General features: G+C 48.8%; 2 protein-coding genes across 6 annotated transcripts in view; one reads left to right on the plus strand and one right to left on the minus strand.

The window, feature by feature from the left end:
• The window catches only part of LOC135056999 (oocyte zinc finger protein XlCOF7.1-like), a 50,634-nt gene extending 36,547 nt beyond the window's left edge, over positions 1–14,087 (minus strand). For 2 of the 3 annotated variants that reach the window (XM_063962852.1, XM_063962850.1), the window contains exons 1-6: positions 11,874–11,982; positions 10,695–10,843; positions 9,874–10,065; positions 8,816–8,894; positions 8,596–8,693; positions 8,073–8,472 (exon numbers count right to left, since the gene is read on the minus strand). In XM_063962852.1, the coding sequence (XP_063818922.1) occupies positions 8,073–8,472; positions 8,596–8,693; positions 8,816–8,894; positions 9,874–10,065; positions 10,695–10,772 (847 nt within the window). In that variant the 5' untranslated portion in view covers positions 10,773–10,843; positions 11,874–11,982. Of the gene's footprint in view, positions 1–8,072; positions 8,473–8,595; positions 8,694–8,815; positions 8,895–9,873; positions 10,066–10,694; positions 10,844–11,873; positions 11,983–13,870 lie in introns of those variants that run through there. The other variant, XM_063962851.1, reaches the window with a different exon arrangement.
• LOC135057012 (oocyte zinc finger protein XlCOF6.1-like) overlaps positions 12,155–22,626 on the plus strand; it is a 109,145-nt gene continuing 98,673 nt past the window's right edge. Inside the window, exons 1-3 of one of the 3 annotated variants that reach the window (XM_063962872.1) lie at positions 12,155–12,285; positions 18,067–18,193; positions 18,605–18,872. In XM_063962872.1, the coding sequence (XP_063818942.1) occupies positions 18,116–18,193; positions 18,605–18,872 (346 nt within the window). In that variant the 5' untranslated portion in view covers positions 12,155–12,285; positions 18,067–18,115. Of the gene's footprint in view, positions 12,286–12,341; positions 12,484–18,066; positions 18,194–18,604; positions 18,873–22,626 lie in introns of those variants that run through there. The other 2 variants (XM_063962874.1, XM_063962873.1) reach the window with 2 other exon arrangements.

A 22,626-nucleotide genomic window follows, 5' to 3' on the forward strand; every position in this document is an offset into this window, starting at 1 on the left:
GAACATTAGACGTGTCGTCGGAACCAGCTGTGACTTTGGGATATTCAGAATCCAGCCGTTCTGGTGCAGCACTTCCTGAGATAGTGCTACTCCCACCAACAACTGTTCCTTGGACCGTGCCTTTATTAGGAGATCGTCCAAGTACGGGATAATTAAAACTCCCTTTTTTCGAAGGAGTATCATCATTTCCGCCATGACCTTGGTAAATACCCTCGGTGCCGTGGAGAGTCCAAACGGCAGCGTCTGGAATTGGTAATGGCAATCCTGTACCACAAATCTGAGGTACTCCTGGTGAGGATGATAAATGGGGACATGCAGGTAAGCATCCTTGATGTCCAGGGATACCATGTAATCCCCCTCGTCCAGGCTTGCAATAACCGCCCTGAGCGATTCCATCTTGAACTTGAATTTTTTTATGTATGTGTTCAAGGATTTCAAATTTAAAATGGGTCTTACCGAACCGTCCGGTTTCGGCACCACAAATAGTGTGGAATAGTAACCCCGGCCTTGTTGAAGTAGGGGTACCTTGATTATCACCTGCTGGGAATACAGCTTGTGAATTGCCGCTAGCACCGCCTCCCTGTCTCAGGGAACAATCGGCAAGGCAGATTTTAGGAATCGGTGGGGTGGAGCCGCCTCGAATTCCAGTTTGTACCCCTGAGATACAATTTGAAGGATCCAGGGATCCACCTGTGAGCAAGCCCACTGATCGCTGAAATTCTTGAGGCGGGCCCCCACCGTACCTGGCTCCGCCCATGGAGCCCCACCGTCATGCGGCGGACTTGGAAGAAGAAGCGGGGGAGGACTTTTGCTCCTGGGAACCTGCTGTTTGTTGCAGCCTTTTTCCCCTACCTCTGCCTCTAGACAGAAAAGACCCTCCTTTTCCACGCTTGTTTTTCTGGGTCCGAAAGGATTGAACCTGATAAAATGGCGCCTTCTTAGGCTGTGAGGGGACATGGGGTAAAAATGCTGACTTCCCAGACGTTGCTGTGGAAACTAGGTCCGAGAGACCATCCCCAAATAATTCCTCCCCTTTATAAGGCAAAACTTCCATGTGCCTTTTGGAATCTGCATCTCCTGTCCACTGGCGAGTCCATAAACATCTCCTAGCCGAAATGGACAATGCACTTACTTTAGATGCCAGCCGGCAGATCTCCCTCTGTGCATCTCTCATATATAAGACTGAGTCTTTGATATGGTCTATGGTTAGCAGAATCGTGTCTCTGTCTAGTGTGTCAATATTTTCTGACAGTTTATCTGACCACGCAGCGGCAGCACTGCACATCCATGCTGACGCAATAGCTGGTCTAAGTATAATGCCTGAGTGTGTGTATACAGACTTCAGGATTGCCTCCTGCCTTCTATCAGCTGGTTCCTTAAGGGCGGCCGTATCCTGAGACGGTAGTGCCACCTTTTTAGACAAACGTGTGAGCGCTTTATCCACCCTAGGGGGTGTTTCCCAACGTGACCTATCCTCTGGCGGGAAAGGGAACGCCATTAGTATTTTTTTAGGAATTACCAATTTTTTATCAGGGGAAAGCCACACTTCTTCACACACTTCATTTAATTCCTCTGATGGGGGAAAAAACTACGGGTAGTTTTTTCTCCCCAAACATAATACCCTTTTTAGTGGTACCTGGATGTAAATCAGAAATGTTTAACACCTCTTTCATTGCCTCAATCATGCAGTGAATGGCCTTAGTGGGCATCAGATTAGACTCATCGTCGTCGACACTGGTGTCAGTATCAGTGTCGACATCTGTCTGAGGTAACGGGCGTTTTACAGCCCCCGAAGACCTTTGAGACACCTGAACAGGCACGAGCTGAGAACTCGGCTGTCCCACATTAGGCATGTTGTCAAATTTTTTATGTAAGGAGTCTATACGTGCACTAATTTCTTTCCATAAGCTCATCCACTCAGGCGTCTGCCCCGCAGGGGGTGACATCCCTTCCAAAGGCATCTGCTCCGCCTCCATATCATTATCCTCATCAAACATGTCGACACAGCCGTACCGACACACCGCAGACACACAGGGAATGCTCTAAACGAGGACAGGACCCACAAAAGCCCTTCGGGGGGACAGAGTGAGAGTATGCCAGCACACACCAGAGCGCTATATAATGCAGGGACTAACTGAGTTATGTCCCCTATAGCTGCTTTTATGTATAATATATATATTGCGCCTAAATTTAGTGCCCCCCCTCTCTTTTTTACCCTTACTGTGGTTGCAGACTGCAGGGGAGAGCCAGGGAGCTTCCTTCCAGCGGAGCTGTGAGGGGAAAAATGGCGCCAGTGTGCTGAAGGAGATAGCTCCGCCCCTTTTCTGCGTACTATTCTCCCGCTTTTTTTTTAAATCTGGCCGGGGTATTTACAACATATATAGCCTCTGGGGCTATATATTGTGGTATTTTTGCCAGCCAAGGTGTTTTTATTGCTGCCTCAGGGCGCCGCCCCCCAGCGCCCTGCACCCTCAGTGACCGGAGTGTGAAGTGTGTGTGAGGAGCAATGGCGCACAGCTGCAGTGCTGTGCGCTACCTTGGTGAAGACAGAGTCTTCATGCCGCCGATTTTCCGGACCTCTTCTTGCTTCTGGCTCTGTAAGGGGGACGGCGGCGCGGCTCCGGGACCGAACATCAAGGCTGGGCCTGCGGTCGATCCCTCTGGAGCTAATGGTGTCCAGTAGCCTAAGAAGCCCAATCCGGCTGCAAGCAGGCGAGTTCGCTTCTTCTCCCCTTAGTCCCTCGCTGCAGTGAGCCTGTTGCCAGCAGGTCTCACTGAAAATAAAAAACCTAAGTCTATCTTTCTTTCTAAGAGCTCAGGAGAGCCCCTAGTGTGCATCCAACCTCGGCCGGGCACAAAATCTAACTGAGGCTTGGAGGAGGGTCATAGTGGGAGGAGCCAGTGCACACCAGGTAGTCATAAATCTTTCTAGAGTGCCCAGCCTCCTTCGGAGCCCGCTATTCCCCATGGTCCTTTCGGAGTTCCCAGCATCCACTAGGACGTCAGAGAAATAAGATTTTACTTACCGGTAAATCTATTTCTCGTAGTCCATAGAGGATGCTGGGGACCATGGGGTAAGGACTATGGGGGAATAGACGGGCTCTGCAGGAGATAGGGCACTTTAAGAAAGCTTTGGATTCTGGGTGTGCACTGGCTCCTCCCTCTATGTCCCTCCTCCAGACCTCAGTTAGAGAAACTGTGCCCACAGGAGATGAACAGTACAAGGAAAGGATTTTTGTAAATCTAAGGGCAAGATTCATACCAGCCACACCAATCACACCGTATAACGTGTGATAAACTACCCAGTTAACAGTATGAACAATAACATAGCCTCGGTTCAAACCCGATCAACTATAACATAACCCTATGTAAGCAATAACTATATACAAGTCTTGCAGAAAAAGTCCGCACTTGGGACGGGCGCCCAGCATCCTCTACGGACTACGAGAAATAGATTTACCGGTAAGTAAAATCTCTAACATCCTAGAGGATGCTGGGGACTCCGTAAGGACCATGGGGATTATACCAAAGCTCCCAAACGGGCGGGAGAGTGCGGATGACTCTGCAGCACCGATTGAGCAAACAGGAGGTCCTCCTCAGCCAGGGTATCAAACTTACAGAACTTTGCAAAGGTGATTGACCCCGACCAAGTAGCAGCTCGGCACAGTTGTAGTGCAGAGACCACCCGGGCAGCCACCCAAGAGGAGTCCACCTTCCTAGTGGAATGGGCCTCAACCGATTTAGGCAATGGCAATCCTGCCGAAGAATGCGCCTGCTGAATCGTGTTACAGATCCAGCGAGCAATAGTCTGCTTTGAAGCAGGAGTGCCAACCTTGTTGGCCGCATACAGAACTTCGGTCTTCCTGATCATAGCTGTTCTGGTCACATAAATCATCAAAGCCCGGACCACATCCAGGGACTCGGAATCCTCCAAGTCCCGTGTAGCCACAGGCACGACAATAGGTTGGTTCATATGAAAAGATGAGACCACCTTGGGCAGAAATTGAGGACGAGTCTCTGCCCTATCCACGTGAAAAATCAGGTATGGGCTTTTATATGATAAAGCCGCCAATTCCAAAACCCACCTAGCAGAAGCTAAGGTCAACAACATGACCACTTTCCAAGTGAGGTATTTCAACTCCACTGTTTTGAGTGGTTCAAACCAAGGTGACTTGAGGAATACCACGTTTAGGTCCCAAGGCGCCACCGGAGGTACAAAGGGAGGCTGAATATGCAGCACGCCCTTCACAAGTCTGTACTTCAGGAAGAGAAGCCAATTCTCTTTGAAAGAAAATGGATAAGGCCGAAATTTGAACCTTTATGGACTCTAATTTTATGCCCAAATTCACTCCCGTTTGAAGGAAGTGAAGCAGACGGCCCAACTGGAACTCCTCCGTAGGAGCAGCACTGGCCTCACACCAAGAAACATATTTTCACCATATACGGTGATAATGTTTCGACGTCACGTCTTTCCTAGCCTTGATCAGGGTAGGAATGACCTCCTCCGGAATCCCTTTTTCCGCTAGGATCCGGCGTTCAACCGCCATGCCGTCAAACACAGCCGCAGTAAGTCTTGGAACAGACAGGGCCCCTGTTGCAGCAGGTCCTGCCTTAGAGGAAGAAGCCACGGATCTTCTGTGAGCAACTCTTGCAGCTCCGGATACCAAGTCCTCCGTGGCCAATCTGGAACAATGAGGATTGTTCTGACCCTGCTTATTCTTATTATTCTCAACACCTTGGGTATGAGAGGAAGAGGAGGAAACACATAGACCGATCTGAACACTTAAGGTGTCACCAGAGCGTCTACCGCTACCACCTGAGGGTCCCTTGACCTGGCGCAATATCACTTTAGCTTTTTGTTGAGACGGGACGCCATCTTGTCTATTTGAGGCAGCCCCCACCGACCCGTGATCAGTGCGAAGACTTCTCGATGAAGTCCCCACTCTCCCGAATGCAGTTCGTGCCTGCTGAGGAAATCCGCCTCCCAGTTATCTACCCCCCAGATGAACACTGCTGATAGTGCGCTTACATGGCCTTCCGCCCAGCGTAGAATCCTGGTCGCTTCTGCCATGGCCAGTCTGCTTCGCGTTCCGCCTTGGCGGTTTACATGAGCCACTGCTGTGACATTGTCTGACTGAATCAGAACAGTTTTTTCCTGAAGCAATTCCTCCGCTTGACGCAGGACGTTGTATATGGCCCTCAACTCCAGGACGTTGATGTGGAGACAAGTCTCTAGCTTTGACCAGAGACCTTGGAAATTTCTTCCCAGTGTGACTGCTCCCCAGCCTCGGAGGCTTGCGTCCGTGGTCACCAGGACCCAGTCCTGAATGCCAAATCTGCGACCCTCTAGTAGGTGAGCACTGTGTAGCCACCACAGGAGAGATACCCTGGTCCTGGGAGACAGGGTGATCCTTTTATGCATTTGTAAATGGGACCCTGACCACTTGTCCAAGAGGTCCCATTGAAAAGTCCTCGCATGGAACCTGCCGAAGGGGATGGCCTCATATGAAGCTACCATCTTACCCAGAACCCGTGTGCAATGATGCACTGAAACCTTTTTTGGCTTTAATAGGCTCCTGACCAGGGCTATGAGCTCCCGAACCTTTTCGATCGGAAGAAAAAACCTTTTTCTGGTCTGTGTCCAGAATCAGGCCCAAAAAAGGTCAGATGCGTTGTAGGGACTAGCTGGGACTTCGGTATATTGAGAATCCAGCCGTGTACCTGCAACGTCTTCATGGTCAGAGACACGCTGTCCAGCAACTTCTCCCGAGATCTCGCTTTTATGAGGAGATTGTCCAAGTATGGGATAATTGTGACACCCTGCCTGCGCAGGAGCACCATTATTTCTGCCATTACCTTGGTGAAAATTCTCGGGGCTGTGGAAAGCCCAAACGGCAAAGTCTGAAATTGGTAGGGACAGTCCTGCACTGCAAATCTCAGGAACGCCTGGTGAGGGGGAAATATCGGAACATGAAGGTAAGCATCCTTTATGTCCAGGGACACCATCCAACAATCCCCCCCCTCCAGGCTGGCGATGACCGCCCTGAGTGATTCCATTTTGAACTTGAACGTCTTCAAGTAGAGGTTCAGGGATTTTAGATTTAAAATGGGTCAGACCGAACCGTCTGGTTTCGGGACCACAAACAGGGTTGAGTAATATCCCTCTCCTTGCTGAGATGAGGAACTGTGATAATCACCTGTTGAATATACAATTTTTGGATTGCTGCCAACACTAGCTCCCTCTCTGACGGGGAAGCCGTCAGAGCCGATTTGAAAACCGGCGAGGAGGCAAGTCTTCGAATTCCAGCCTGTATCCCTGAGAAACAATCTCTAATGCCCAGGGATCCACCTGCGAGCGAACCCAGACGTGGCTGAAAAACCGAAGACGAGCCCACACTAGATCTGCCTCCCCCCGGGAAGCCCCAGCGTCATGCGGTGGACTTTGCAGATGCAGGGGAGGACTTCTGCTCCTGGAAACTAGCTGTGTGCAGCCTTTGTCCCTTGCCCTTTCCTCTGGCAACAAAGGACGATCCCCGTACTTTCTTGCTCTTATTGGAACGAATGGACTGCATTTGATAATGAAGTGCCTTTTTTGTATGCTGCGGGGGGACATAAGGTAAGAAATTTGACTTACCAGCCGTAGCAGTAGAGACAATGTCCGAGAGGCCGTCTCCAAACAACTCCTCCCCCTTGTAAGGCAAGGACTCCATATGCCGTATATTGTCTTTTGCCATGAGAGGTGTTATATTGCTGCCCAGGGCGCCCCCCCTGCGCCCTGCACCCTTACAGTGACCGGAGTGTGTGAGGTGTGTGGAGCAATGACGCACAGCTGCGGTGCAGTGCGTTACCTCAGTGAAGCTCTGAAGGTTTCTGCCGCCTGAGACGTCTTCTTACTTCGTTTCTTCTGGCTCTGTGAGAACGGCGGCGCGGCTCCAGGGGTGGACGCCCAGTAAGAACCTGCGTTCACACCCTCTGGAGCTAATGGTGTCCAGTAGCCTAAGAAGCAGAGCCTATCATTTAAGTAGGTCTGCTCCTGACTCCTCAGTCCCTCGATGCAGGGAGCCTGTTGCCAGCAGTGCTCCCTGTAAAAATCTAGAAAAAATCCAAACAAAAATGCTTTCTAGGCAGAGAACTCAGGGAATTCCCTGCAGTGCACCCATCTCGCAATGGGCACAGTGTAAAACTGAGGTCTGGAGGAGGGGCATAGAGGGAGGAGCCAGTGCACACCCAGAATCCAAAGCTTTCTTAAAGTGCCCTATCTCCTGCGGAGCCCGTCTATTCCCCCATGGTCCTTACGGAGTCCCCAGCTTCCTCTAGGACGTTAGAGAAATACGTAATACAATATATTTTTGTGAAAATCCTATATTAGATAACACCTGATGCACCAAGCCCCTGACCTGTCCCATGCCCTGGTGATCTAGTGGGATCGCCTGTACTGTCACAGTGTCCAACGCCAGCGCGCGTGGCCCGCCTCCCACTGACCGCGCCGGATCGCGATAAAGTCCGGGTCCCACTTACCACCTCCTGTAGCGCGGCCACGCAATCCCAGAGAGCCCTCGTCGTGTGTGCCTGACAAGAAGAAAACCGGAGCCTCTTGCTGTAGTTACCCGACAACCAGGGCTCGGGAGTGTACAGCGCCGCTGGAGAAAGCCGGAGCTGCAGCCGTGAATGTCCACTGACATGTAACACTGCTGCTGCCCTTGAAGTCTTCACTTTTTTCCTCAGAAAAAAAGCTCTTCTTAGGGCTGCCTGGAGCAGCCCCTCTGTTAAGTGCCTGCTACTGCAGCACCAACTACAAAACTGAGATCCTCTGCAGGGAGGCGGGGTGAGACAGGAGGCGGCGCTATGCATTCTGGGAACAGTCAGAGATTTAAGCCTGTTGGTGCCTCGGATCAAGATCCTTCTCTACACCCCATTGTCCATTCCTTGTGGAGCCCAGTGTACCCCGCAGCAGAAATATACTTCCCTCATTAGTTTGTACGGACAGAGGAGGGTGTAGGATAAGAGATTGCTGTAGTGACTGAGGAAGGAGAATATGTGACTCTTATCTGTAGTAAGTGTTTATTACTCACCTGTCCTGATGTCTGTAGGGATTTCCTCCTCCTTACACTGCTGATCACCCCTCACATACGTCTCTTCTTCTCCCTCTATATCTTCTGCCTTCATATCAGTCACATACGTCTCTTCTTCTCCCTCTATAGCTTCTGCCTTCATATCAGTCACATACGTCTCTTCTTCTCCCTCTGTTTCTTCTACCTTCATATCAGTCACATACGTCTCTTCTTCTCCCTCTATATCTTCTGCCTTCATATCAGTCACATATGTCTCTTCTTCTCCCTCTATATCTTCTGTATTAATATCAGTCACATACGTCTCTTCTTCTCCCTCTATATCTTCTGTATTAATATCAGTCACATACGTCTCTTCTTCTCCCTCTATATCTTCTGTTTTAATATCAGACAGGTGTTCTAACTAAAAAGAAACCCACACTATAATGACATTTGCATACAGTCAGATTAAAGTTAGGTGAAACAGTATAATACCACAACACCTTATAGAGGGTGCATGTAAATCGTATGTATTCCTTCCACCTACCTGATCCTCCTGTGGGATCCTGTGATTCTCCTCTGTACAATCCTGGGAATATAGAGGACGGGGACATCTCTCTGGGGTATCTCTGTTACTGGGTCCATCTGTAGGAGACACACAGTGACTGAGTACAGTGTATATATGTGATTATCAGGTGGTGATGTGTGTATATAGGGGGCCCCCATACCTGCTCTCCCCTGTACAATACATGACAGTCTCCTCTTACCCAGTGATGTGAGGGTCCGATGATTCTCCATCATCACGTCCTTGTACACACCCCTGTGTTCCTCTATATACTCCCCCTCCTGCATGGAGACATAGACAGTTACATCCTGACACCTTACATAAACCTGACACACAGTAATACAGTTATCACCCAGGCACGTCCCCTGGTGTTACTGTATAATGTCCCATTCCCAGCAGTCACCTCTCCAGTCATCACCCAGACACGTCCCCTGGTGTTACTGTATAATGTCCCATTCCCAGCAGTCACATCTCCAGTCATCACCCAGACACATCCCCTGGTGTTACTGTATAACGCCCCATTCCCAGCAGTCACCTCTCCAGTCATCACCCAGACACATCCCCTGTTGTTACTGTATAATGTCCCATTCCCAGCAGTCACCTCTCCAGTCATCACCCAGACACATCCCCTGGTGTTACTGTATAATGCCCCATTCTCAGCAGTCACCTCTCCAGTCATCACCCAGACACGTCCCCTGGTGTTACTGTATAATGCCCCATTCCCAGCAGTCACCTCTCCAGTCATCACCCAGACACATCCCCTGGTGTTACTGTATAATGCCCCATTCCCAGCAGTCACCTCTCCAGTCATCACCCAGACACATCCCCTGGTGTTACTGTATAATGTCCCATTCCCAGCAGTCACCTCTCCAGTCATCACCCAGACACATCCCCTGGTGTTACTGTATAATGCCCCATTCCCAGCAGTCACCTCTCCAGTCATCACCCAGACACATCCCCTGTGTTACTGTATAATGTCCCATTCCCAGCAGTCACCTCTCCAGTCATCACCCGGACACATCCCCGGGTGTTACTGTATAATGTCCCATTACCAGCAGTCACCTCTCCAGTCATCACCCAGACACATCTCCTGGTGTTACTGTATAATGCACCATTCCCAGCAGTCACCTCTCCAGTCATCACCCAGACACATCCCCTGGTGTTACTGTATAATGTCCCATTCCCAGCAGTCACCTCTCCAGTCATCACCCAGACACATCCCCTGGTGTTACTGTATAATGCCCCATTCCCAGCAGTCACCTCTCCAGTCAGCAGCTGAATGATCTTGTTGGTGAGTTCCAGGATTTTCTGGTCATTGTGTCTCTCATGTATCAGTGAGTGAGGTTGAGGCACCATGATGGGGCTCTGGGTCCTGCTCAGACCTCCTGACATGCGGAGTCGGCTGCTGGGTGTCTCATACTCACCAGATGTCTTCCTCACTACTGTGTAATCCTGTGTATTGGGGAAGACACCAACTATGAATACATATCCAAGATCTCCTCACTGTCCCAGTCATGTCCCTGTTTTATTATAATAGATATAAGTGACGTCACTGTGACACTCCCAGATCCCCTCACCTCCCTAGTCATGTCCCTGTATTATTACTATACATCACAGGTTCTCAAACTCGGTCCTCAGGACCCCACACAGTGCATGTTTTGTTGGTCTCCTCACAGAATCACAAGTTAAATAATTAGCTCCTCCTGTGGACCTTTTAAAATGTGTCAGTGAGTAATTAATACACCTGTGCACCTGCTGGGTTACCTACAAAACATGCACTGTGTGGGGTCCTGAGGACCGAGTTTGAGAACCTGTGCTATACATATAAGTTATGTCACTGTGACGCTCCCAGATCCCCTCACCTCTCCAGTCATGTCCCTGTATTATTACTATAGATATAAGTAACGTCACTGTGACCCTCCCAGATCCCCTTACCTTCCCAGTCATGTCCCTGTATTATTATAATAGATATAAGTGACGTCACTGTGACACTCCCAGATCCCCTCACCTCCCCAGTCATGTCCCTGTATTATTACTATAGGTATAAATGATGTCACTGTGAGGCTCCCAGATACCATCACCTCTCCAGTCAGCAGGTAGATGATCTCCAGGGTGATATTTATTATCCTCTCAGTCCTGTGATTCCCATCTGTGTCCATGCTTTGTGATAGATGAGAATACAGAATGTGTGACGTGTAATAAAGACTCTGGTTCCTCACAGCTGGAGAGTCTGGAAATAAATGTAATAGATATAACACACATGACAGAGAAAACATGTAACACAGATACATGACACTCCGTGACCACAAAGACACCCCCTCTGCCACGCCGCCACAGCCAGAGATCCCTGGTCAGCGTCTGTCAGAGGTTCCTGTTCCCCATAAGGCTCCTCAGACTCACACAGCGCTGTACTGTATAATGTTACCCCAATGCTCCTCCCATGGCCGGGGTCTTATTCCTCCCAGACACGTACTTGGTGCCAGTTGCTGCACAGGAATCAGTTACAGACAGGATTTGGGACTGTACCCAGGCCACACAGATAGGGGGGAGGTGAGGGGAGAGGGGATCCGGATGGTAACGCGACAGCCAATTAGTCCACCACTATTGGGAAATGGGAAAAAAGGTTGACAAAGGAAAGGTGACTTCACATTTTTATAGTTTATTTTTATCTTTTTCATACTTTACCATCCACAGGGACTATGATTGGGAATAGTAACCTGGGGAGTGCAGCGAGTCATGCAAGGGGACGCGGTGCAATAATTGGGGTCCTGGTGATGTTACGGAGAAAATGACACCAAACACATTTTAAAAATTAATGACGACCTTTTCACGTGTTGACCTGTCCCGTGTCTGCCTTTTCCACATGTTGACCAATAGCGGTCAACCTATTGACCTTATCCAGGGCGACCCTTTGATTCATAACCAGGGGTAATTACACAGGAGAGCAGATGGGGTGTAGATGTGGGGACAGGGGAAGTAAAGTAGGAAATCTGGGTGTACAGCGGAGGGTGACCACTCATTACTGTTATTATTACTCTGCTGCTATAGTAACAGGACACCACAGGCCACTCCACATGCATCATAATAATACTAACAACAGGACACCACAGGCTGCTCCTCCTGTATAATAAAAAATAGTATACTACAGGCTGCTCCCCCTGTATAACAACAATAACAGGACATAACATGCTGATCCCCCTGAATAATATTAACAGGACACCACAGGCTGCTCTCCCTGTATAGTAAGACGGCAATATTACCTGATCACGACGAACACAAGGAGGCTGCAGCAGTCGATGGAGACTCACTTCCTGTGTGTGGAACGCAGTTACCGGAAGTAAGGTGAAACACACAGGCCGGAACTGCGGTAAAACGCACAGGACGGAAGTAGTGTATGATTGGCACAGGCTGCTTTCTGGTGACTGGCCCCTCCCCTCCTACACCCCTCCCACAGCACCGCCCTCTGTATTCACTTATACCATACATGTCCTCATTGCAGGAGGCCGGCGGCCATTTTCTTGTAGACCAGTCTGGCATCATCAATAAGTTCCCTGGCCGTGTGGTGACGTCAGGAGCGGCGGCCATTGTCCCCTGGTCTGAGCTCCGCCTTCCTTCTATCATTCCCACGAGGCAGCAGGAGCAGAGAGCAGCCATTGCTGTGTCTGGCAGCAGGTAATGATATTATTATTATTATTATTATTTTTATTATTATTCTATAGGCTGAGCAGCTCTGTGTCAGGTTCTGTACTACAGGGGGAGCAGCCTGTGGTGCCTTGTTATAGTGCAGCTGGAGCAGCTTGTGGTGCAGCATTATGGGCTGTGTAGCAGGGGTGAGGATAGGGCAGCACACCCCTCTGTGAGTATATATATGTATGTATGAATGGGAGCTATGTGTGTAATATGTATGTGTATAGGGAGGAGAGTGATGGTGACATTTATACTCTGTGTAATAATGGGGAATGACCATCTCAGTATCTAGTGTGTATTATACACAGAAAGTCACTTATCCGGAAACACTGCGCTCTGTCCTCTGTCACTTATTATGTGTATCTTGCTCTACTAGGGGCATTATGTGTACCTGGCACTACTATGGGAATTATGTGTATATGGCATTATACTGGGGAACATTATGTGTATATGGCATTATACTGGGGAACATTATGTGTATATGGTATTATACTGGAGGCATTATGTGTATCTGGCATTATACTGGGGTCATTTTGTTTAAGGGGCATTACAATGTGTGACATATTGTGTAATGGGCATTATGGTGAGTGGTATAATGTAAGGGGCATTACGGTGTGTGGCATAATGTGTACGGGGCATTACTATAAGGAGGAAAAATGACATAATGTAAGGGATATGAATCAGGATTTTTTTTTTCCTGTGGTAGCCAATGTCTAGGTGTGCAGGTTGCAAAACTGTGGTATTATTATTATTATTATTATTAAAGCGCCACAAGTGTTTTGCAGCGCTGTACAAAGGATAGTACAGGGAGACAAAACTTAGCATTATAGTAAATAAATAACAAAAATAGAGTACGGGTAGCAAAGAACCACAATTCTCAAAACCTAATACAGCTTAGATGTAAGTAGCGAGGGAGTAATCACCGTACTACTTGGGGCTGGCGACCATAGATAGAGATGAGTCTTTACCAGCAGGAGAAAAAGCGGGTAAAGATGGTCGCTGAGTTAGGAGAGAGCTGCGAGTGAAATGTGTCGAGAAGAGGGCTTTGACAAGAAGAGGAAAGAGGGCCCTGCTCTGAAGAGCTAACAATCTAGTGGGGAGGGGCGACAGACAGATGACATGAGGTGCAAGCAAGTGGGAGGAAGCCTGATGGCAGTATGTAAGCAAAGCAGAGATGTTCAAGGCATGAGGCAGGGGGAGGGAGGAGCGGCCTAAGGACTAGGTTATTCGAGAAAGTAATTAGTGAGTGCGCTGTCAACGGCAGCCTGTATAGGGATGGTTAGTCCCTAAAGGGTGAATACAAGACAAAAAAAGAAGATACTGGCGCCGGCTGAATCTCAAAATAAAAAACTGATACAGATTTATCAAATAAAAAATTATCATACATTTATTAAATGATTCTAAAAATATGGCATGTGTGTTGTCAGGAGGGTAATCAGTAATAAAAATTGAGAGTCTCTCAAATTATCCTAGGACCACTTATGTTTCCATTGAGGCAATATGCACTGGTATTCTGGCTAGGACTCAGTCCTCCAAGGTATCCTCATATAATTTCAGATATAGATATTACCATGGTCTCAGAAAGAAGTCCCCTTGGTTCTCAATTGCAGATCGAGGTCCAATAGCAGCAGGGGAATGTGCAGAGACTCCAGATGGATAATTCTGATAGGGATCCTGGGGGATTTAAAGGCCAACAACTGCCAGATGATTCAGGATAACAGTTGCAGTGCCCGTGGTCAAGAAGAAAGAAGGCTCAACACGTTTCGCTGGTCTTGGTGACCACCAGCTTCCTCAGGAGCATGTGTCTTGGATATACTAAGGCAGGTTTATATACCCTCATAATTATGGTTAAGCTAAAACACCTGGCTGCAGTAATTGCCAGGAGAATGAACACACAGGAAGAAAAAAATCAAAATAAAACTTAGTATAGAAGGCAATCATACTGAAGATTAAAACTTACTAGAATAGTGGCATTAGAAAACGAGCATGGGATAAAGTCGAAACTTTATAATATTAAAGAAGTGATCTAGGTTACTTCCTAATCACGTGATCCATCCCGATCACGTGAGTAGACGGTGTCCAATCAATATAGTAGTAGTGTATCTCCAGCGCAAAGTATGGGCCGGAAGGTGTCCATATTAGGAAATGTTCCGGTCACGTGACATTGTTTAGCCACGTGACCGGGCAAGAGCAGCGGTTCACATATAAGGAAATGTTCCGGTCATGTGACGTTATTTAGCCACGTGACCGGACAGGAGCAGCGGTTCACATAGCGTGAATAGCGTGTGGGTCATAGTCGGGACGTTGCATTTCACAAGCAGTGCCGCTGTATATCATGGGTTGTCAGGGACTTTCTGAGACCATGGTAATATCTATATCTGAAATAATATGAGGATACCTTGGAGGACTGAGTCCTAGCCAGAATACCAGTGCATATTGCCTCATTGGAAACATAAGTGGTCCTAGGATAATTTGAGAGACTCTCAATTTTTATTATTGATTACCCTCCTGACAACACACATGCCATATTTTTAGAATAATTTTAATAAATGTATGATAATTTTTTATTTGATAAATCTGTATCCGTTCTTTATTTTGAGATTCAGCCGGCGCCAGTATCTTCTTTTTTTGTCTTGTAAGGACTAGGTTATGCTTTGGAGGGGTACGCTTTGATGATTAGGTGGGTTTTCAGTGCTCGTTTGAAGCTTTGCAAGGTCGGGGAGAGTCAAATGGAGCGGGGGAGTGCGTTCCTCTGAAGGGGTGCAGCACAGGCAGTCGTGAACTCGAGCATGGAAAGCAGTGACCAGGGCAGAGGAGAGGCGACAGTCATTGGCCTACCATAGGGCGGGAGGGAGTATGAAGGGAGATGAGGTTGGAGATGTAGGAGGCAGTGGAATTAGAGAAGGCCTTGTATGTGAGGGTGAGGAGTTTGAAGGGGATTCTGTAGGGGAATGGGAGCCGGTGTAGATTTTGTCAAAAGGGAGTGGCAGATGTGGAGCGGCGGGAGAGGAAGATAAGCCTAGCTGCGGAGTTGAGGACAGATTGGAGGTGAGCAAGTGAGGCGAGTGAAAACATTGCAGTAGTCGAGTCGTGAGATGACCAGTGAGTGGATGATAAGTTCAGTTGCATTCTGGGAGAGTAATGGCCTGATACGAGAAATGTTGCATAGCTGGAACCGACAGGATTGTGCCAGAGCTTGGATGTGGGGTGCAAATGAGAGGGAAGAATCAAGAGTGATGTCCAAGCAACGGAGTTGGGGAACGGGAAAGATGATGGTGTTGTCAACAGTGATAGAGATATTGGTAGGGGGTGTGCCTCTGGCTGGGGGGAAAGATAATGAGTTCAGTTTTGTCCATGTTGAGCTTCAGAGAGCGCTCAGACATCCAGGAGGAGATGGCGGAGAGGCAGTTGGACACCTGAGAAAGGACAGAGGGGGACAGATCAGGAGTGAAGAGGTAGAGTTGTGTGTCATCAGCATAGAGGTGGTATTAAAATCCAAAGGAGTTAATGAGCGCACCCAGGGAAGAGGTTTACAGGGAGAACAGACGGGGCCTAGGACAGAACCCTGAGGGACACCAACACGAAAGATGCAAGGGTGAGAGGTGGTGATGGAGGCAGACACAGAGAAGGAGCAGTTAGTCAGGTAAGGGGTAAACCAGTCAAGGATAGTGCTAGAGAGGCCAACGTTTTGGAGTGTGCAGAGGAGGAGAGTATGATCCACGGTGTCAAAGGCAACAGAGAGGTCCAGAAGGATGAGCAGAGAAGTGTCCCCTGGATTTGGCCAAAAGCAGGTCATTGGTGACTTTCACCAGGGCAGTCTCAGTGGAGTGGAGTGGGCGAAGCCAGATTGTAGTGGATCAAGGATGGAGTTGTCACAGAGTTAGCTTGTGAGATGGCTGTAGACCAGCTGTTCTGTTCAAGTAGTTTGGAGATAAATGAGAGGAGAGATGGGGCTGTAGCTAGTGAGTGATGAAGGGTCGAGGTTAGTTTTTTTAGAATAGGTGAGACCAGAGCATGTTTGAATGGCGAGGGAGAGATGCCAGTACAGAGCTATAGGTTAAAGAGGTGAGTAAGGTGGGAGCAGGCAGTGGGGGAGAGGGAGCGGAGAAGACAAGAGGAGAGGGGGTTGAGGGGGATGAAGATAAGATGAGGGAGTAGACTTCCTTGTCTGAAGTGGGACGGAAGGAGGACAGGGTGGGATAGATGGAGGGGAGAGATGATGGAGGCAGGGGGGTATAGGATAGTATTTTCCTGCAAGACCTCGCCCCTTGCAGTGAGGCCACACCTCCTTTTTCTAGAAAACCGAACTGCATATATGATTTGGTGGGGAGTTATGACTTTAATAATAATTAGAATAATACAGAGATGATAGAGATATATATATCTATCTATCTATCTCAAGTTGTGAGGACGGGACAGGAGCATTGGTGTAACATTATACAGTGCCGCTATGTATGATGCTGAGCATTCTAATGAGGCTGGGTCTAAGTTTGTCATTTACCCCGAGCTGGGGCCGCAGGGCAGGACTGGCTATTACTAGAAACACAACAAGGAGGATGAATGGTCCTTCTCCTCATTAAGTTAGGCCATTTTGGAATGTACAGTAGGAGAGAGAGTAAACCTAGTACAATGAGTGCTACAGTGTGTACTGGATGGATCAGCCTGTGATCACACTATTACATGTGTATCTGGGTAGCAGCAGAATAACGAGGATGGTCAGTAGCTGCTCAGTACTCAGATGGTACATGGTTAGGAGGCAGCGTGCTGGAGGAGGCAGACAGCACACTGGTGCGGATAGAAGCGCTGATTACAGCAGGAGCAGGTGGTAACTCTAGCAGCAGAATGATGAGTACTGGATGGATCAGTCTGTGATCACACTATTACATGTGTATCTGGGTAGCAGCAGAATAACGAGGATGGTCAGTAGCTGCTCAGTACTCAGATGGTACATGGTTAGGAGGCAGCGTGCTGGAGGAGGCAGACAGCACACTGGTGCGGATAGAAGCGCTGATTACAGCAGGAACAGGTGGTAACTCTAGCAGCAGAATGATGAGTACTGGATGGATCAGCCTGTGATCACGCTATTACATGTGTATCTGGGTAGCAGCTGAATAACGAGGATGGTCAGTAGCGGCTCAGTACTCAGATGGTGCAGGGTTAGGAGGCTGCGTGCTGGAGGAGGCAGACAGCACACTGGTGTTGATGGAAGCACTGATTACAGCAGGAGCAGGTGGTAACTCTAGAAGCAGAATGATGAGTACTGATGCAGGCTGAGCCCACAGGAATGAGAGCACTCAGGTAAATGAATGGAGAGGTCGGAGCTCATTAGCCGGGATCTGCTTCTGCCACAGGGGACCAGGAGTCCTAGGAGACTTATTCTACTGGCAACGTACAGGTGACAATGAGCAGTTTAGGTTGGGAGCTCTAGCATTGGATTGGATGTGTGAGTCATGTGCAGCATAGGGATGCTGTGGATGGCTGGGAGTGCTCAGCTGACCTTAGGCAAGATGGGGACACCCTTGCTGTTCTGGATTGCAGCTACAGGAAAATCCTGACGTGATTGGTCAGCTATGTGCAAGCCAGTGAATCAGCAACGCTGGGTGGGGTGAGACGGTTTAGGTACTCGCTTTGTGACAATAGGAACCTGTAATAGACACTTACCAGGGCTCTACGGCTTAGGGGGGATGGAAGACTTAATGGTCACTCAATGTTACATATATGACTGTTACATGAGTTCTATGTGATGTGTATTATATTTATTCCTAGACAATCCAGCTGTGAGGAGTGAGAGGTGTTATTACAAGGAACACTCAGAATGGAAAATGACAAGAATGACCAGACTGATAGGATAATAAATCTCACACTGGAAATCATCTACCTGCTGACTGGGGAGGTGAGGAGATCTGGGAGTGTCACATTATCATCACTTATATCTATAGTAATAATACAGGGACATGACTGGGGAGGTGAGAGGGTCTGGGAGCGTCACAGTGACATCACTTATAACTATAATAACAAAGATATATGACTGGGGAGGTGAGGAGGTCTGGGCGCACCACAGTGGCATCACTTATATCTGTAGTAATAATACAGGGACATGACTGGAGAGGTGAGGGGATCTGGGAGTGTCACAGTGACATCACTTATAACTATAGTAATAATATAGGGACATGACTGGGTAGGTGAGGGGATCTGGCAATGTCACAGTGACATCACAGATCTATAGTAATAATGCAGGGACATGACTGGGGAGGTGAGGGGATTGTGAAATGTATACAATGATAGTGTACTTTACAATCCACAGGGTTACACAGTAGTGAAGAAGACATCCATTGAGTGTGAAACACCCATCAGCCATCTCTGTGTGTCAGGAGGACTTAGCAGGACCCAAAGCCTCGTCACGGTGCCTCCACCTCACTCACTGATACATGAGAGACACAATGACCTGAAGATCCTGGATCTCACCAACAAGATCATTCAGCTGCTGACTGGAGAGGGGACTGGAGGGAATGGCACATTGTACAGTGATCAGCAGTGTAAGGAGGAGGAAATCCCTACAGATATCAGCACAGGTGAGTAATAAGCACTTGTTACAGAATTTGGGCGTCGTATATTCTTCTTGCTCAGAAACTACAGCAGTCTCTTATCCTTCACCCTTCTCTGTCAGTACAAACTAATGAGGGAAACGTATCTACCTAGCGGAGGAGTCAGAAGCCATCAGCCAATATTATACTCCTGCTCTCCCCCTCACATCATGTCACTGTGTGTTACCAGCCCAGAGATCTGACCAGTCTCCTCCCCACACTCTCTTGGTGTATCTCATACATCAGGAGCCATCAGCTCCTATTATACTCCTGCTCTACCCCTCACATCATGTCACTGTGTGTTACCAGCCCAGAGATCTGACCAGTCTCCTCCTCACACTCTCTGGTGTATCTCATACATCAGGAGCCATCAGCCCCTATTATACTCCTGCTCTACCCCTCACATCATATCACTGTGTGTTACCAGCCCAGAGATCTGACCAGTCTCCTCCCCACACTCTCTGGTGTATCTCATACATCAGGAGCCATCAGCCCCTGTTATACTCCTGCTCTCCCCCTCACATCATGTCACTGTGTGTTACCAGCCCAGAGATCTGACCAATGTCTTGTCCACACTCTCTGGTGTATCTCATACATCAGGAGCCATCAGCCCCTATTATACACCTGCTCTCCCACTCACATCATGTCACTGTGTGTTACCAGCCCAGAGATCTGACCAGTCTCCTCCTCACACTCTGGTGTATCTCATACATCAGGAGCCATCAGCCCCTATTATACTCCTGCTCTCCCCCTCACATCATGTCACTGTGTGTTTCCAGCCCAGAGATCTGACCAGTCTCCTCCCCACACTCTCTGGTGTATCTCATACATCATGAGCCATCAGCCCCTATTATACTCCTTCTCTACCCCTCACATCATGTCACTGTGTGTTACCAGCCCAGAGATCTGACCAGTCTCCTCCCCAAACTCTCTGGTGTATCTCATACATCAGGAGCCATCAGCCCCTGTTATACTCCTGCTCTCCCCCTCACATCATGTCACTGTGTGTTACCAGCCCAGAGATCTGACCAATCTCTTGCCCACACTCTCTGGTGTATCTCATATATCAGCAGCCATCAGCCCCTATTATACACCTGCTCTCCCACTCACATCATGTCACTGTGTGTTACCAGCCCAGAGATCTGACCAGTCTCCTCCCCACACTCTCTGGTGTATCTCATACATCAGGAGCCATCAGCCCCTATTATACTCCTGCTCTCCCCCTCACATCATGTCACTGTGTGTTACCAGCCCAGAGATCTGACCAGTCTCCTCCCCACACTCTCTGGTGTATCTCATACATCAGGAGCCATCAGCCCCTATTATACTCCTGCTCTCCCCTAACATCATGTCACTGTGTGTTACCAGCCCAGAGATCTGACCAGTCTCCTCCCCACACTCTCTGGTGTATCTCATACATCAGGCACCATCAGCCCCTATTATACTCCTGCTCTCCCCTAACATCATGTCACTGTGTGTTACCAGCCCAGAGATCTGACCAGTCTCCTCCCCACACTCTCTGGTGTATCTCATACATCAGGAGCCATCAGCCCCTATTATACTCCTTCTCTACCCCTCACATCATGTCACCGTGTGTTACCAGCCCAGAGATCTGACCAGTCTCCTCCCCACTCTCTCTTTGGTGTATCTTAAGCCCCGAACCCTATATACATCACTGTGATTCCCGTGGTCCTCTAGTCCTACCTGCATCACATAGGAAGCTGGTAGGATGTGGTAGAGCAGCCTACTCTTCTGGGAGTATAGGGAAGTGGGAACTGAGGCACTCTGCAATGCAGTCTAGACATACTGCAGCCAGGAGCTGAGCTAGGAGACCATTCCCAGTACAAAGAGGTTTCTAGCAATATGCGACCAGCTGACTGAATCGCGTCACTGGATTTGCTGGAGCCTGGATCATACAATGTAATTCAAAATGTCTGCACCCATGAAGCTAAACAGCAGAGACTGGGGGTGAGTCAGGTGTGGTTGGAGTTGCTATCACCTACATAGAATGTAATGCTCCTGCTGCTTTACTGGTCCCAGCTGCATCCTAGGACACAGTATCGGATCTTCCCTGGCACCATCGGCCGGCTGCATGACCCATGTGATTGTACAAGCCAGCCTCCGCAAGTCCTACCAAGAGGAAAAGAAAGCTCTGTCCCCTGTAGGATCCTGACCTCTTCCCTCCCCCGCAGTGTTGGTGATACGCAGACCTGTACTGCACATGTACAGTATGTCCCGGCGCATGTGTAAATGACCAAACATCGATGTTCGGTACTCTGCCCTGTGCGCCTCAGGTTCCTCGGGACCCGAATCACCCCCACTGTACAGAATATAGATAGTGACACAGGTGAGTGCGGATACTGCCTGGCTTACATAGTTGCTTCCTTTGTGCCTTAAATAATGAGCACATGAGACATTTCTGCAGTATGGTGAGATCACATGTGCTGGGGAACACGTCAGTATGGTGAGATCACGTGCTGGGGGACACGTCAGTATGGTGAGATCACGTGCTGGGGAACACGTCAGTATGGTGAGATCACATGTGCTGGGGAACACGTCAGTATGGTGAGATCACATGTGCTGGGGAACACGTCTGTATGGTGAGATCACGTGCTGGGGAACACGTCAGTATGGTGAGATCACATGTGCTGGGGAACACGTCAGTATGGTGAGATCACATGTGCTAGGGGACAAGTCTGTATGGTGAGATCACATGTGCTGGGAAACACGTCTGTATGGTGAGATCACATGTGCTGGGGAACACGTCAGTATGGTGAGATCACATGTGCTGGGAAACACGTCTGTATGGTGAGATCACATGTGCTGGGGAACACGTCAGTATGGTGAGATCACATGTGCTGGGGGAAAAGTCTATGGTGAAATCACATGTGCTGGGGGACATGTCTATGGTGAGATCACATGTGCTGGGGGAACACGTCTGTATGGTGAGATCACATGTGCTAGGGGACAAGTCTGTATGGTGAGATCACATGTGCTGGGGAACACGTCAGTATGGTGAGATCACATGTGCTGGGAAACACGTCTGTATGGTGAGATCACATGTGCTGGGGAACACGTCAGTATGGTGAGATCACATGTGCTGGGGGAAAAGTCTATGGTGAAATCACATGTGCTGGGGGACATGTCTATGGTGAGATCACATGTGCTGGGGGAACACGTCTGTATGGTGAGATCACATGTGCTAGAGGACAAGTCTGTATGGTGAGATCACATGTGCTGGGGGACAAGTCTGTATGGTGAGATCACATGTGCTGGGGGAACACGTCTGTATGGTGAGATCACATGTGCTAGGGGACAAGTCTGTATGGGGAGATCACATGTGCTGGGGAACACGTCAGTATGGTGAGATCACATGTGCTAGGGGACAAGTCTGTATGGTGAGATCACGTGCTGGGAAACACGTCAGTATGGTGAGATCACATGTGCTGGGGGACATGTCTATGGTGAGATCACATGTGCTGGGGGACATGTCTATGGTGAGATCACATGTGCTGGGGGACATGTCTATGGTGAGATCACATGTGCTGGGGGACATGTCTATGGTGAGATCACATGTGCTGGGGGACAAGTCTGTATGGTGAGATCACATGTGCTGGGGAACACGTCAGTATGGTGAGATCACATGTGCTGGGGACAAGTCTGTATGGTGAGATCACGTGCTGGGGAACACGTCAGTATGGTGAGATCACGTGCTGGGGGAACACGTCTGTATGGTGAGATC

Source organism: Pseudophryne corroboree, chromosome 3 (genome assembly GCF_028390025.1).
Source record: "Pseudophryne corroboree isolate aPseCor3 chromosome 3, aPseCor3.hap2, whole genome shotgun sequence".
Classification (NCBI taxonomy): domain Eukaryota; kingdom Metazoa; phylum Chordata; class Amphibia; order Anura; family Myobatrachidae; genus Pseudophryne; species Pseudophryne corroboree.